The sequence below is a fragment of the Salmo trutta genome, chromosome 2 (genome assembly GCF_901001165.1).
Source record: "Salmo trutta chromosome 2, fSalTru1.1, whole genome shotgun sequence".
Taxonomy (NCBI): domain Eukaryota; kingdom Metazoa; phylum Chordata; class Actinopteri; order Salmoniformes; family Salmonidae; genus Salmo; species Salmo trutta.
The window spans coordinates 30,672,807-30,688,241 of NC_042958.1; the positions used below are offsets into that span (position 1 = coordinate 30,672,807).

At 40.6% G+C, this 15,435-nt stretch overlaps 1 protein-coding gene across 3 annotated transcripts in view; it reads right to left on the reverse strand.

Moving 5' to 3' along the window:
- drosha (drosha ribonuclease III) overlaps positions 1–15,435 on the reverse strand; it is a 156,638-nt gene that overhangs the window by 12,413 nt on the left and 128,790 nt on the right. For all 3 annotated transcript variants that reach the window (XM_029699834.1, XM_029699814.1, XM_029699824.1), the window contains exons 30-31: positions 14,076–14,168; positions 12,745–12,791 (exon numbers count right to left, since the gene is read on the reverse strand). In XM_029699834.1, coding sequence (XP_029555694.1) covers positions 12,745–12,791; positions 14,076–14,168 — 140 coding nt within the window. The remainder of the gene's footprint in view (positions 1–12,744; positions 12,792–14,075; positions 14,169–15,435) is intronic.

Below are 15,435 nucleotides of genomic sequence, written 5' to 3' on the forward strand. Positions count from 1 at the left end.
TGGAAAAAATGTGGCAAAGCAATACAAAGCGTTATGTTTGGGGAAAATACAATACAACACAGTACTGAGTACCACTCTCCATATTTTGCATCATGTTATGGGTATTAGAGGTCGACCGATTATGATTTTTCATCGCCGATACCGATACCGATTATAGGAGGACCAAAAACCCGCTACCGATTAATCTGCCAATTTTTTTTACTTTTTTTTAATATTTGTAATAATGACAATTACAACAATACTGAATGAACACTTATTTTAACTTAATATAATACATAAATACTATCAATTTAGCCTCAAATAAATATTGAAACATGTTCAATTTGGTTTAAATAATGCAAAAACAAAGTGTTGGAGAAGAAAGTAAAAGTGCAATATGTGCCATGTAAAAAAGCTAACGTTTAAGTTCCTTGCTCAGAACATATGAAAGCTGGTGGTTCCTTTTAACATGAGTCTTCAATATTCCCAGGTAAGAAGTTTTAGGTTGTAGTTATTTTAGGAATTATAGGACTATTTCTCTCTATACGATTTGTATTTCATATACCTTTGACTATTGGATGTTCTTATAGGCACTTTAGTATTGCCAGTGTATCAGTATAGCTTCCATCCCCCTCCTCACTCCTACCTGGGCTCAAACCAGGAACACATCGACAACAGCCACCCTCGAAGCAGTGTTACCCATGTAGAGCAAGGGAAACAACTACTCCAAGTCTCAGAGCGAGTGACGTTTGAAATGCTATTAGCGCGCACCCGCTAACTAGCTAGCCATTTCACATCGTTTACACCAGCCTAATCTTGGGAGTTGATAGGCTTGAAGTCATAAACAGCGCAATGCTTGAAGAATTGCGAAGAGCTGCTGGCAAAACGCACAAAGGTGCTGTTTGAATGAATGCTTACGAGCCTGCTGCTGCCTACGACCGCTCAGTCAGACTGCTCTATCAAATATCAAATCATAGACTTAATTATAAGATAATAACAATCAGAAATACGAGCCTTTGGTCATTAATATGGTCGAATCCGGAAACTATCATTTCAAAAATGAAACGTTTATTATTTCAGTGAAATACGGAACCGTTACGTATTTTATCTAACGGGTGGCATCCCTAAGTCTAATATTCCTGTTACATTGCACAACCTTCAAAGTTATGTTATGTACAATTCTGCCAAATTACAATTCTGCCAAATTAATTTATTAATTACGAAGTTGGCTGTCTTTGTTAGGAATAAATGGACTTCACACAGTCGGCAATGAGCCAGGCGGCCCAAACTGCTGTATATACCCTGACTGCTTGCACGGAACGCTAGATAAGTGACACAAATTCATGTTAGCAGACAATATTAACCTGTTTGGGATAGGGGGCAGTATTGAGAACTTTGGAAAAAATATGTGCCCATTTTTAACTGCCTCCTACACCAACTCAGAAGCTAGAATATGCATATTATTGTTCAGGTTTGGATAGAAAACACTCTGAATTTTCTAAAACTGTTTGAATGGTGTCTGTGAGTATAACAGAACTCCTATGGCAGGCAAAAACCTGACAAGGTTTCATGCAGGAAGTACCCTGTCTGACAAGGAGTCGTGCGTCTTGCATCTGTTTATTGAAAAGTAAGGATCTTAGCTGTAACGTGACAATTCCCAGGGCTCCGATAGGCTCTCAGAACCCGGGAAATACCTGAAGGTTGATGAGGCAGCCTCAGGCTGAAACACATTATCGCCTTTGGTAAGTGGCGGATCAGAGGACCTTTGAATGAGGCGCGTGCACGATTCGCTCCTGAGGAGAAATTTAATTCGGCTGTTTAGGCTCAATGCATATTCCCGGTCGGAATATTATCGCTTTTCTACGAGATAAATGGCATAAAAATTGGTTTTAAACAGCGGTTGACATGCTTCGAAGTACGGTAATGGAATATTTAGAATTTTTTTGTCACGCCAATGCGCCATGCGCAAGACCGTGATGTAGCATTCTGATAGTGTCTAGAACTCACGAACAAAACGTCGCTGTTTGGATATAACGATGGATTATTTGGGACCAAACCAACATTTGTTATTGAAGTAGAAGTCCTGGCAGTGTATTCTGACGAAGAACAAGCAAGGTAAGAACATTTTTCTTATAGGAAATGTGATTTTGGTGGAGGCTGACCTGGGTGGGTGTCTAAATAGCTAGCCCTGTGATGCCGGGCTATGTACTTAGATTATTGCAAAATGTGCTTCATCCGAAAAGCTATTTTAAAATCGGACATATCGAGTGCATAGAGGAGTAATGTATCTATAATTCTTAAAATAATTGTTATGCTTTTTGTGAACGTTTATCGTGAGTAATTTAGCAAACTGTTAGTAAATTCCCCGGAAGTTTGCGGGGGTTATGCTTTTTCTGAACGTCACATGCTAATGTAAAAAGCTGTTTTTTGATATAAATATGAACTTGATTGAACAGACATGCATGTATTGTATAACACAATGTCCTAGGTGTGTCATCTGATGAAGATCATAAAAGGTTAGTGCTGCATTTAGCTGTGGTTTGGGTTTATGTGACATGATATGCTAGCTTGAAAAATGGGTGTCTGATTATTTCTGGCTGGGCACTCTGCTGACATAATCTAATGTTTTGCTTTCGTTGTAAAGCCTTTTTGAAATCGGACAGTGGGGTTAGATTAACGAGATTCTTGTCTTTAAATAGCTGTAAAATAGTCATATGTTTGAGAAATTGAAGTAATAGTATTTCTAACGATTCAAAAATCGCGCCACTGGATTTCAGTGGCTGTTACGTAGGTGGGACGAGTTCGTCCCACATGCGCCAGAGAGGTTAACTAAATATGCAGGTTTAAAAATATATACTTGTGTATTGATTTTAAAGAAAGGCATTGATGTTTATGGTTAGGTACATTAGTGCAACGACAGTGCTTTTTTCCCGCAAATGCGCTTGTTAAATTATCACCCGTTTGTCGAAGTAGGCTGTGATTCGATGACAAATTAACAGGCACCGCATTGATTATATGCAACGCAGGACACGTTAGATAAACTAGTAATATCACCAACCATGTGTAGTTAACTAGTGATTATGTTAAGATTGATCGTTTTTTATTAGATACAGTGAGGGAAAAAAGTATTTGATCCCCTGCTGATTTTGTACGTTTGCCCACTGACAAAGAAATGATCAGTCTATAATTTTAATGGTAGGTTTATTTGAACAGTGAGAGACAGAATAACAAAAAAATCCAGAAAAACACATGTCAAAAATGTTATAAATTGATTTGCATTTTAATGTGGGAAATAAGTATTTGACCCCCTCTCAATCAGAAAGATTTCTGGCTCCCAGGTGTCTTTTATACAGGTAACGAGCTGAGATTAGGAGCACACTCTTAAAGGGAGTGCTCCTAATCTCAGCTTGTTACCTGTATAAAAGACACCTGTCCACAGAAGCAATCAATCAATCAGATTCCAAACTCTCCACCATGGCCAAGACCAAAGAGCTCTCCAAGGATGTCAGGGACAAGATTGTAGACCTACACAAGGCTGGAATGGGCTACAAGACCATCGCCAAGCAGCTTGGTGAGAAGGTGACAACAGTTGGTGCCATTATTCGCAAATGGAAGAAACACAAAAGAACTGTCAATATCCCTCGGCCTGGGGCTCCATGCAAGATCTCACCTCGTGGAGTTGCAATGATCATGAGAACGGTGAGGAATCAGCAAAGAACTACACGGGAGGATCTTGTCAATGATCTCAAGGCAGCTGGGACCATAGTCACCAAGAAAACAATTGGTAACACACTACGCCGTGAAGGACTGAAATCCTGCAGCGCCCGCAAGGTCCCCCTGCTCAAGAAAGCACATATACATGCCCGTCTGAAGTTTGCCAATGAATATCTGAATGATTCAGAGGACAACTGGGTGAAAGTGTTGTGGTCAGATGAGACTAAAATGGAGCTCTTTGGCATCAACTCAACTCGCCGTGTTTGGAGGAGGAATGCTGCCTATGACCCCAAGAACACCATCCCTACCGTCAAACATGGAGGTGAAAACATTATGCTTTGGGGGTGTTTTTCTGCTAAGGGGACAGGACAACTTCACCGCATGAAAGGGACGATGGATGGGGCCATGTACCGTCAAATCTTGGGTGAGAACCTCCATCCCTCAGCCAGGGCATCGAAAATGAGTCGTGGATGGGTATTCCAGCATGACAATGACCCAAAACACACGGCCAAGGCAACAAAGGGGTGGCTCAAGAAGAAGCACATTAAGGTCCTGGAGTGGCCTTGCCAGTCTGCAGACCTTAATCCCATAGAAAATCTGTGGAGGGAGCTTAAGGTCGAGTTGCCAAACGTCAACCTTGAAACCTTAATGACTTGGAGAAGATCTGCAAAGAGGAGTGGGACAAAATCCCTCCTGAGATGTGTGCAAACCTGGTGGCCAACTACAAGAAACGTCTGACCTCTGTGATTGCCAACAAGGGTTTTGCCACCAAGTACTAAGTCCTGTTTTGCAGAGGGGTCAAATACTTATTTCCCACATTAAAATGCAAATAGTTTTATAACATTTTTGACATGCGTTTTTCTGGATTTTTTGGTTGTTATTCTGTCTCTCACTGTTCAAATAAACCTACCATTAAAATTATAGACTGATCATTTCTTTGTCAGTGGGCAAACGTACAAAATCAGCAGGGGATCAAATACTTTTTTCCCTCACTGTAAGTTTAATGCTAGCAACTTACCTTGGCTTCTTGCTGCCCTCGCGTAACAGGTAGTCAGCCTGCCATGCAGGCTCCTCGTGGAGTGCAATATAAGGCAGGTGGTTAAAGCGTTGGACTAGTAACCGGAAGGTTGCAAAAACGAATCTCCGAATCCCCCCTGAACAAGGCAGTTAACCCCCGTTCCTAGGCCGTCATTGAAAATAAGAATGTGTTCTTAATGTGACTTGCCTAGTTAAATAAAGGTGTAAAAAAATAAAAATAAAATAAAAAACAAATAAAATAAAAAAATACAAATTTGGCAAATCGGTGGCCAAAAATACCGATTACCGATTGTTATGAAAATGTGAAATCGGCTCTAATTAATCGGCCATTCCGATTAATCGGTCGACCTCTAATAGGTATGCTTGTAATCGTTGAGGACTGGGGAGTTTTTCCAGGATAAAAAATAAACTGAATGGAGCTTAGCACAGGCAAAATCCTAGAGGAAAACCTGGTTCAGTCTGCTTTCCACCAGACACTGGGCGATGAATTCCTGTTTCAGCAGGACAATAACCTAAAACACAAGGCCAAATCTACACTGGAGTTGCTTACCCAGAAGGCAGTGAATGTTCCTGGATTGACAGAGCTACAGTTTTGATTAAAATCTACCTAAAAATCTATGGTAGAATTTGGAAAAATATAATGGTCAAATATTGCACAATCCTGGTGTGGAATGCTCTTAGAGACTTACCCAGAAAGACTCACATCTACAATCGCTGCTATAAGGTGTTTCTACTAAGTATTGACTCAGGGGTGTGAATTGTTATGTAAATGAGATTTCTCCATATCATTTTGAATACATTTGCACACATTTCTAATAACATGTTTTCACTTTGTCATTATGGGGTACCCTGTGTAGATGGGTGAGAAAATACATTTAATCAATTTTGAATTCAGTTTATAACGATATTTTGAAACATTGCTAAATAAATGAAACATTTTACAAATTGGACTACTTTACTATCAGTTTTGTCGAGCATTAAACCAACAGAACAAAGAATGCCAATTTAAAATCACGTAGAATTCATTTGCTGCACTTCTATTGTCATGCACTTCTTTTAAAAACATACTTAAAACTTTCATTATTCAGAAACATACAAATAAGAAACGTATTGTGATGTGACATTTTGGCCAAATCGCCCAGCCCTCCCGGCCACTATCAGGAAATAACACTGATCCAACATCTTCACACCTTTCCAATGTTACAGTTTCATCAGCTGCTGTACAATATGATACAAAACACAGGAAAAAAATGGATTTTGACTGCACTGGTCCATTAAACACATTCCATGTCTCAGTCGTACTGTAGTGAGAGCCTCGCTCTCTCTCTCAGCAAGTAGCTAGCTTTATTGGGAAAGGGGGAAAAAACAGTCCAATGCAGCCCTAGGTTGCAACCAAAATGGTACCCTACTATTCCCTAGTGTCTTCAGAAAGTATGTTGACTTTTCCCCCATTTTTTTGTTACAAAAAGTGGGATTAAAATGGATTTAATTGTAATTTGTTAAGAATCTACACAAAATACTTTAAAAGTCAAAGTGGAAGAAAAAATATCTTGATTAGATAAGTATTCAACCCCGTGAGTCAATACATGTTACAATCACCTTTGGCAGCAGTTACAGTTGTGAGTCTCTTTGAGCTTTGCACACCTGGATTGTATAGCACTGGCACATTATTCTTTAAAACCTTCTTTAAGCTCTGTCAAGTCGGTTATTGATCATTGCTAGACAGCAATTTTCAAGTCTTGCCATAGATTATCAAGCCAATTTAAGTCAAAACTGTAACTAGGCCACTCAGGAACATTCAATGTTGTCTTGGTAAGTAACTCCAGTGTATATTTGGCTATGTGTTTTAGGATATTGTTCTGATGAAACGTGATTGTGTCTCCCAGTGTCTGATGGAAAGCAGACCAGGTGTTGCTCTAGGATTTTGCCTGTGGTTAGCTCTATTCTGTTTCTTTTTTTAATAAAAGAACTCCCTAGTAATTGCAGATGACAAGCATACCTATAACATGATGTAGCCACCACGCTTGAAAATATGATGAGTGGTACTCAGTGATGTGTTGGATTTGCCCCAAACATAATGTTTTGCATTCAAAACATAACGTTAATTTCTTTTCCACATTTTTGTAGTTTTACTTTAGAGCCTTATTGCAAACAGGTGCATGTTTTGGAATATTTTTATTCAGTACATGCTTCCTTCTTTTCACTCTGTCAATAAGGTTAGTATTGTGGAGTAAGTAAACGCTGGTGATCCATCCCATTTTCTCCTATCACAGCCATTAAATTCTGAAACTGTTTTAAAGTCACCACTGGCCTCATGGTGAAATCCTTGAGCAGTTTCCTTATCTTTGTAGTGACTGGGTTTATTGATACATCATCGAAAGTGCAATTAATAACATCACCATGCTCAAAGGGATATTTAATGTCTGCTTTTTCATTTTACCCATCCACCAATAGGTGCCCTTCTTTGCAAGGCATAGGAAAACCTCCCTGGTCTTAGTGAATCTGTGTTTGAAATTCACTGCTCAACTGAGGGACCTTACAGACAATTGTGTGAGGTACTGAGACGAGGTAGTCATTAAAAAAACATTTAAAACTCTATTATTGCACACAGAGTGAGTCCATGCAACTTTATGGGCTCCCGAGTGGCACAGCAGTCGAAGGCACCACATCTCAGTGCTAGAGGCGTCACTAGAGACACCCTGGTTCGAATCCAGGCTGTATCATGTATTTTGGGTGGGAGGTAGCCTAGTGGTTAGAGCGTTGGACGAGTACCGAAAGGTTGCTAGATCGAATCCCTAAGCTGACAAGGTAAAACTATGTCGTTTTGCCCCTGAACAAGGCAGTTAACCCAATGTTCCTAGGCCGTCATTGTAAATAAGAATATGTTCTTAAATGACTTGTCTAGTTAAATAAAGGTTAAATAAAAAAATCACAACCGGCCATGATTGGGAGTCCCATTGGGCAGCGCACAATTGGCCCAGCATCGTCTGGGTTTGGCCGGTGTAGTCCGTCATTGTAAATAAGAATAAGTTAACTGACTTGCCTAGTTAAATAAAGGTTAAATGTAAAAAATAAACATTTTTACTCCTGAACTTATTTAGGCTTGCCATAACAAAGGGGTTGAATACTTATTGACTCAAGACATTTTACACATTTTAATTAATGTGTAAAAATAAATACAAAACATAATTCCACTTTGACATTATGGGATATTGTGTGTAGGCTAGTATCAAAACATCTCAATTTAATCAATTTTAAATTAAGGCTGTGACAACAAAATGCGGAAAAAGTCAAAGGGTGTGAATACTTTCTGAAGGCACTGAATGGCATAGGGTGCCATTTGGGATGCAGACCTGGACAGTTTGTAATGCCTGATGGAAGGAGAGGAAGAGGCTTTGCAGGGAGAGATGATTTTAAATGAACTGACCTTTTCAGGAGGTATCGCTAAACTAGTCACATGAAACAGCAATTTATGAGGAGGGAAATGTTCATTTACTAGTAATGAGCATCTATCAATCACTATGACAGGGGCATTACACAGGGGAGAGAGAATGGAGAGAATTAAGAATTGGAGGAGAGGGGGGATTGAGAGAGGGAGAGAGAGCATCTCTTCTCTACGCCTCCAGATAAGGGGGGTTGTTAAAAAAAAAAAAACACCCTAAGACACTAATGTTTTATAAAATCGAAGGTTTGAATGCCCAAACAGTATCAATCACAGGCCGCTAGGGGACTCATTTGCAGGCCGAAACCAAATAAAATCTTTGACCTTAGTGACCTTCGCAACTTCGCCTGCTTCCTCCGTACTCCAGCAAGGCTGGCTTGTCCCAGCTACCCGCTAATTAGTTCAGGTGAAGAGGAACAAATTGTAATGTTGATTAATGTGTTACTGGACCGCACACACCTAACTCTCAATGTATTCAAACTAACGCATTACACATGCACATAGATATGCAGAGTTGCGGCGGAGGTGATTGGTGTATGATGATGACGGGGATTTCTTTCACATCAGGTTCTGAGAGCCTATAATTGTGTTTTACCTGGCAGTGAATGAGGCGACGCTAATGAGCCCCCCCCACACTTTTGATCTGAAATCACCATCACCCACTAATTAATTTATCATTTTTGCAGATTGAAAGTGTTAGAGCTAGAATTGTATCAATATTTATCTTTAAAAAATTGCTATGACATAGCCAAAGAATATAAAGTACAACTTTGGATTTCACCCCCACGTCATAATCGAATGGTTTAGACCAGTGGTCACCAAGATCACATCCTTAGTCAAAAAGCAAGCCAAGATATAAAGCTCAGATTTTTTAAAAACATGATATACATTTTTTACATTAACCTAATCAAAACAGTTCTGTAGGAATGAGGTTTGTGCAGTAGGCCTAATACATTATCACAGCATATTGGCTATATGCCTGGCCTGCCAATATTGCGCCTCAGACAATATTATATTTCAAAACTCGAGCTTTGACAACAAAATAGCTCAGTTGGTGTAGAACTTGCGAGGAATAGCTGAGCATAAATAGAAATAATTTGCAAATAATTATTTGTATTGTTTTACTTGACTGATGGTACCTGCATTTGGTGGTCATGATGCTGTCAAGACAACCGTTTACTCAAAAAAAAAACGAGGTCAAATCATGACGTCAGTGATCTTCAGGTCGGAAAGTCGGAGCTCTATCTAGAAAGATGCCTGAACTTCTGACTTGGAGTTCCGATTTGGATGACCGTTCAAAAAAAATGTCCCAATTGTATCGAAGTTGTCTTGAACGCACTGAAGTCGGAAGTCAGAGATTTCCGAGTTCCCAGTTATGAAGAAACGTCTCAGAGGAGGGAGGGAGAAAGCGGCAGAGGGTCCACCTCTCACGGTCCCTGCACTTTCCTTCCTTTCCTCCGGTGAGACTGACCAGAGAGAGAGAACACAGTCTTCCACCTGATGCCGAAACTCAAGTCGCACTGCATCTGCTTCATGCACAAATTCATGTTGTTCCTATGACCAGAGAAAGTTAAATATTCTTCGATATTAAAATAGACCACGCTCCTCCTGCGCCGACCATGCAGTGAGGGTAGCAAAAGTGATTGAAATTATATTTTCCTGTATATCTAAAAATGACCACATACAGTGCCTTCAGAAATTATTCAGACCCCTTCCCTTTTTCCACATTTTAATAGGTTACAGCTTTATTCTAAAATTGATTAAATCATTTTTTTCCCCCTCCTCAATCTACACACAATATCCCATAATGACAAAGCAAAAACTAGTTGAGAAATGTTAGCTAATTAATAAAAAAAATTATATTACATTTACATAAGTATTCAGACCTTTTAATCAGTACTTTGTTGAAGGACCTTGGGCAGCGATTACAGCCTCGAGTCCTCTTGGGTATGACGCCACAAGCTTGGCACATCTCTATTTGGGGAGTTTCTCCAATTCTTCTCTGCAGATCCTCTCAAGCTCTGTCAGGTTGGATGGGGAGTGTCGCTGCACAGCTTTTATCAGGTCTCTCCAGAGATGATCGATCGGGTTCAAGTCTGGGCTCTGGCTGGGCCACTCAAGGACATTCAGAGAATTGTCCCAAAACCACTCCTGCGTTGTCTTGGCTGTGTGCTTAGGGTTGTTGTCCTGTTGGAAGGTGAACCTTCGCCCCAGTCTGAGGTCGAGCGCTCTGGAGCAGGTTTTCATAAAGGATCTCTCTGTACTTGACTCCATTCATCTTTCCCTTTATTCTGACTAGTCTCCCAGTCCCTGTCGCTGAAAAACATCCACACAGCATGATGCTGCAACCACCATGCTTCAATGTAGGGATGGTGCCAGATTTCCTCCACACGTGACACTTGGCATTCAGGCCAAAGAGTTCAATCTGGCTTTCATCAGACCAGTAAATCTTGTTTCTCATGGTCTGAGAGTCTTTGGGTGCCTTTAAAGAAACTCAAAGCGGGCTGTCATGTGCCTTTTACTGAGGAGTGGCTTCTGGCCACTCTATCATAAAGGCCCTATTGATGGATCGCTGCAGTGACGGTTGTCCTTCTGGAAGTTTCTCCCATCTCCATAAAGGGACTAGAGCTCTGTCAGAGTGACCTTTGGGTTCTTGGTCACCTCCCTGCCAAGGCTCATCTCCCCCGATTGCTCAGTTTGGCCGGGCAGCCAGCTCTAGGAAGAGACTTGGTGGTTCCAATTTCTTGGTGGTTCCATTCTTCCATTTAAAAATGATGGAGGCCATCGTGTTCTTGGGGACCTTTAATACTGCAGAAATGTTTTGGTACCCTTCCCCAGATCTGTCCCTCGACATAATCCTGTCTCGGAGCTCTACGGACAATTCCTTCGACCTCATAGCTTGGTTTTTGCTCGGACATGCACTGTCAACTGTGGGACCTTACATAGGCAGGTGTGTGCCTTTCCAAATCATGTCCAAACAATTGAATTTACCACAGGTGGATTGCAATCAAGTTGTAGAAACATCTCAAGGATGATCAATGGAAACAGGTGCACCTACGCTCAATTTCATGTCTCATAGGGAAGAGACTGAATACTTACGTAAATAAGGTGTGCGGAAGACATTTCAGTTGAAGGCATTCAGTTGTACAACTGACTAGGTATCTCCCTTTCCCTATTTTCGTTTTTTTATTTTTAATACATTTGCAAACATTTCTATCAACCTGTTTTCGCTTTGTCATTATGGGGTATTGTGTAGATTGATGAAGATTTTTTATTTATTTAATCCATTTTAGAATAAGGCTGTTACATAATAAAAATGTAGAAGTCAAGGGGTCTGAAACTGATTGTTTCAAGCAAAACTACCAAAACTATTTGTGATGGTGAACCTGAACAAAATAAAATCTAATGTAAGCCCTGATCCAGTAAAACACAATTGTAAACAGCACATTTGATAAAAATTACCTCGCAAAATTACATTGGTTATCACTCAACTAATAAAGTCAAATATTTAAGTCATTTTACAATCTTTTGAAAGCAGAAAATCACACGCAGGCATGCCAGATCAGGAATAGGCCTACCTCTCATTTGTCAGTGAGCGAAGAAACGTGCAGCGCGCAATTTGTCTAGGCTACTGATATTGCCTGGGGTTGATCGGCATGCAAAATGACTTGTAGATCAATGACTGTCAACATAATTACATGCTTAGTCCGACACTGAAGGAGAGTTGTCAGACTGCATAGTTGTCACAAAAGATGAGGTATTTTCAGAAGATAGAAAGAAAGCAATTTGAGTAATTGAGTAAAACATTTTAGTGAACCAGCGATTTGTAACATTTGAATGGATTTTCTGACCGAATCATGCTACATTTGGATCGGTTTGGGGTCCCGCAGACCGATGCACTCATATCTTAAACATTTAAACTCTCAACCGATGCATATTGGTGAATTGTTAGATAGGGATCTAAAGTCTGCTTACCAAATGGAACCCTATGCCCTAAGCTGCGAGTCACAGCACTACACAGCTCAAGAACCAGGATCATACTAGACACAAGTCTCACACACAGACCCAAGGCCTATTCTCATTTTGTCCCTTTTGTTTTAAATACACCAAACAGAGACTTCAACAAGGTCCTCCAAGGCTATTAGCATTGCAGAGGGCCCTTAGCTGGTGTTACCTTAGCATCCTTGGCCCATAATGCAGGCAGGCCAGGCCACATGCTAGCTGTGTTCTGGACTTTCTCTTCAAACAGGCTAATGCTCCGTATCCAGCAGCCAACCGACTGGACAGGGCAGTGACCACCGCTCTCCAAAGCTCTTTGGCAGCCATTTCGTATTTTAAAAAACACCAAAGCAAGGTATATGCTATTTATGAAAGGCTTAAACACGTGGAGGTGGTTCGAACCTCTTCAAATGACTGGACAGGCCACTACACTTTGGCAGTAATTTAGAAAAATATTTGAAAAGACAAAGCTAATATTGAACAAAAGAACCAAAGCAGGGTACTACAGTATGTGAAGGGCTTAAACATATTACACTTAGTGGTGGTTCCAACTTCTTCTTCAAACTACTCACATTTCTCGAGTGCGTCCATAGCAGCTCCCATCTCCGCCTGTTGGATACTGGATTAAAAAGGAGAAGAAGAATAAATAAATAAACAAATAAAAAAAGAGGGAAAGACGGACAAGAAAGAAAAGGTATTTAGCATATTCAAAACATCCCTTTCAAATGCTGTAGTCTGAGAGCATGCCAATGACAGAGGATTATATAAAAATGTTTTTCCCCAAAGCCTCCCAGGTAGCTAGCACCATGCATACATCTCACAGAGGTAGCTAAGCCTTTGGGCCAGGCGCTCTCTCAGCATGTACACTGTTTACCGTATTGCTCTCTGTAAATATTATATTATGTGATCATAGGCAAGTGGCAGGGGGGGTAACGGGGCTTACGTTTAGTAAATATAAAACAGTAAGCTGGGTAGAGATACTATGGAGGAGACAAAGTTATCGCCAGCTTAGAGGCAGAGAGCGCTCTTTCAAGAGGGCCATGAGAGGGATTTTCAATGCAGAGGGGTGAGAGATGTTTGATGGATTTTGTATTATTCTTAAGCTGAGTAGAATGGTTTTATCTCCTCTCTGAAAGGGTCTTCCTTCACGCAGCGATTCACATTTTCTTTACCCGACGGTTCTTTATAAAAGCCTCCCCATCCTTTCCCCCCGTCCCTCTGAAGAGAAACATCACAGGTAGAACCAAACAAAACCCTAGCTAGCCCTGGAGAAAATCTGTCTCAAATGGCACCCTATTCCCTTCATAGTGCATTACTTTTGACCAGAAGGGAACAGGGTGCCTATTGTGCCGCAACCTAAGACACACTGTGTGCGGACTCTCTTCTTGTCACAGAGCATTTCCCCAGCCATCCCAGCTAGCCCTAGCTCTAGTCCAGGGCGTTAGTGAAGGCAGGCTCAGCGTTAGCAAACCGCATTAATGTCCTGGACCAGAGCTAAGCTAGCTCTGGAGAGAGACTCACTGTGTGCGGTCTCTCGCTCTCACAGGGCATTTCCCATCCTCCAAATGATGTTTCTATAATACCATTTATGTCAATTCAATAATGAATCGATTCATTTTCATTCCGCATAAAGTCCCTCCCAATAGAACAGCCACAGAGCTTAATTGCTATAATAAACACCATCAATAAAACATGGCCATTATTTCTAGAGCCCATTAGCCGTGCATTGAGCAGAGCGGTGCACACTGAAGACTGCATCCTGGATGCCACTCTATTCCCTATGTAGTGCACTACTTTTGACCAAGAACCAATGGGCCTCTTGTCAAAAAGTAGTGCACTATATAGGGACTAAGGTGCCATTTGGGACACATACTAACTCGGCCTAATGGGTGGGTCTACGTACCTTGGGCCCTTGCCACAGCCTATTCTCTCTCCTTTGAAGTACACAGCCACAGTGTAGGTTCGCGCGTGAGACGGCCCCACTGTCTGCAGGGTCCTGCAGCAAACGGATGAAAAGGAAAGTGGGATGAGCGATGGAGGAGAGGAAAAAAGGAGCAAGAGAGAAATAATGACAGACATGAGAAAGCTCAAGGACACTCGAAGTTGGTATCGTCCTTCTGGAAAAGAACAAGAAAACAAACATTTTCATTTGGAGCTAATATAATTCATCTCCAGAGAGAGATGAAAAAGAGAGAGAGGAAAATACAGGAGAATACTTTGATTCGTCTGGGCGTGGTTTGACAGTGTACAGAAGCCATCTGAGGGACAGTTAAAAAATAAAAAGGCCCCCCATCATCTCTGGACGGTTAAAATATGTGTGTTCTTCTGCTACAAAGAAAAACATACAATAAAGAAGTAAAAGAATGATAATGCTCTCTGACAGTCCCCACCAGGCTTTGGTGTTATGTAGAAATACATGAGCAACCAGCAAACTCAGGGAGAAAGTCATAAAAAATGATATCACATTCATATCATCTGAAACATTTAAAAATACATTTGACATCATTTTTAGTTAGATATCAGCAGGGAGAAGGGAGTACAAGTAAACAACACTTGTAGATGTCTAAAATGTTAACATTAGCGTAAACCTGAGGGACAGTTAAACAATAAAAAGGCCCCCCATCATCTCTGGACGGTTAAAATATGTGTGTTCTTCTGCTACAAAGAAAAACATACAATAAAGAAGTAAAAGAATGATAATGCTCTCTGACAGTCCCCACCAGGCTTTGGTGTTATGTAGAAATACATGAGCAACCAGCAAACTCAGGGAGAAAGTAATAGAAAACGATATCACATTCATATCATCTGAAACATTTAAAAATACATTTGACATCACCATTTTTACTTAGATATCAGCAGGGAGAAGGGAGTACAAGTAAACAACACTTGTAGATGTCTAAAATGTTAACATTAGCATAAACCACACACCGACACCCTAAATTATTAACAAACAATTTACTTATTTCAGGGGTGCTATTCATTTTTAATGCAATGTGGTCACTTACGGCATTTCATCAATAATTCAATCATATTTCTCACTTACAAATGAAGAAGCCTGTGGCATGTTCCGAACAAATACTAACGGTTCTTCAGCCCTGCTGAATTCTGAAACAAACCTCAACAGGGAAAACTGTCACTTGGAATTAGAATCTCTCTGAAAGCGGAGAAACCAGAGAAATGGGGATATGAGGAAGCATTAGTCAGCTGTCACTTCCAAGCAGGTCACACATTCAGTACAGTACAGACAGACATAATATGTATGT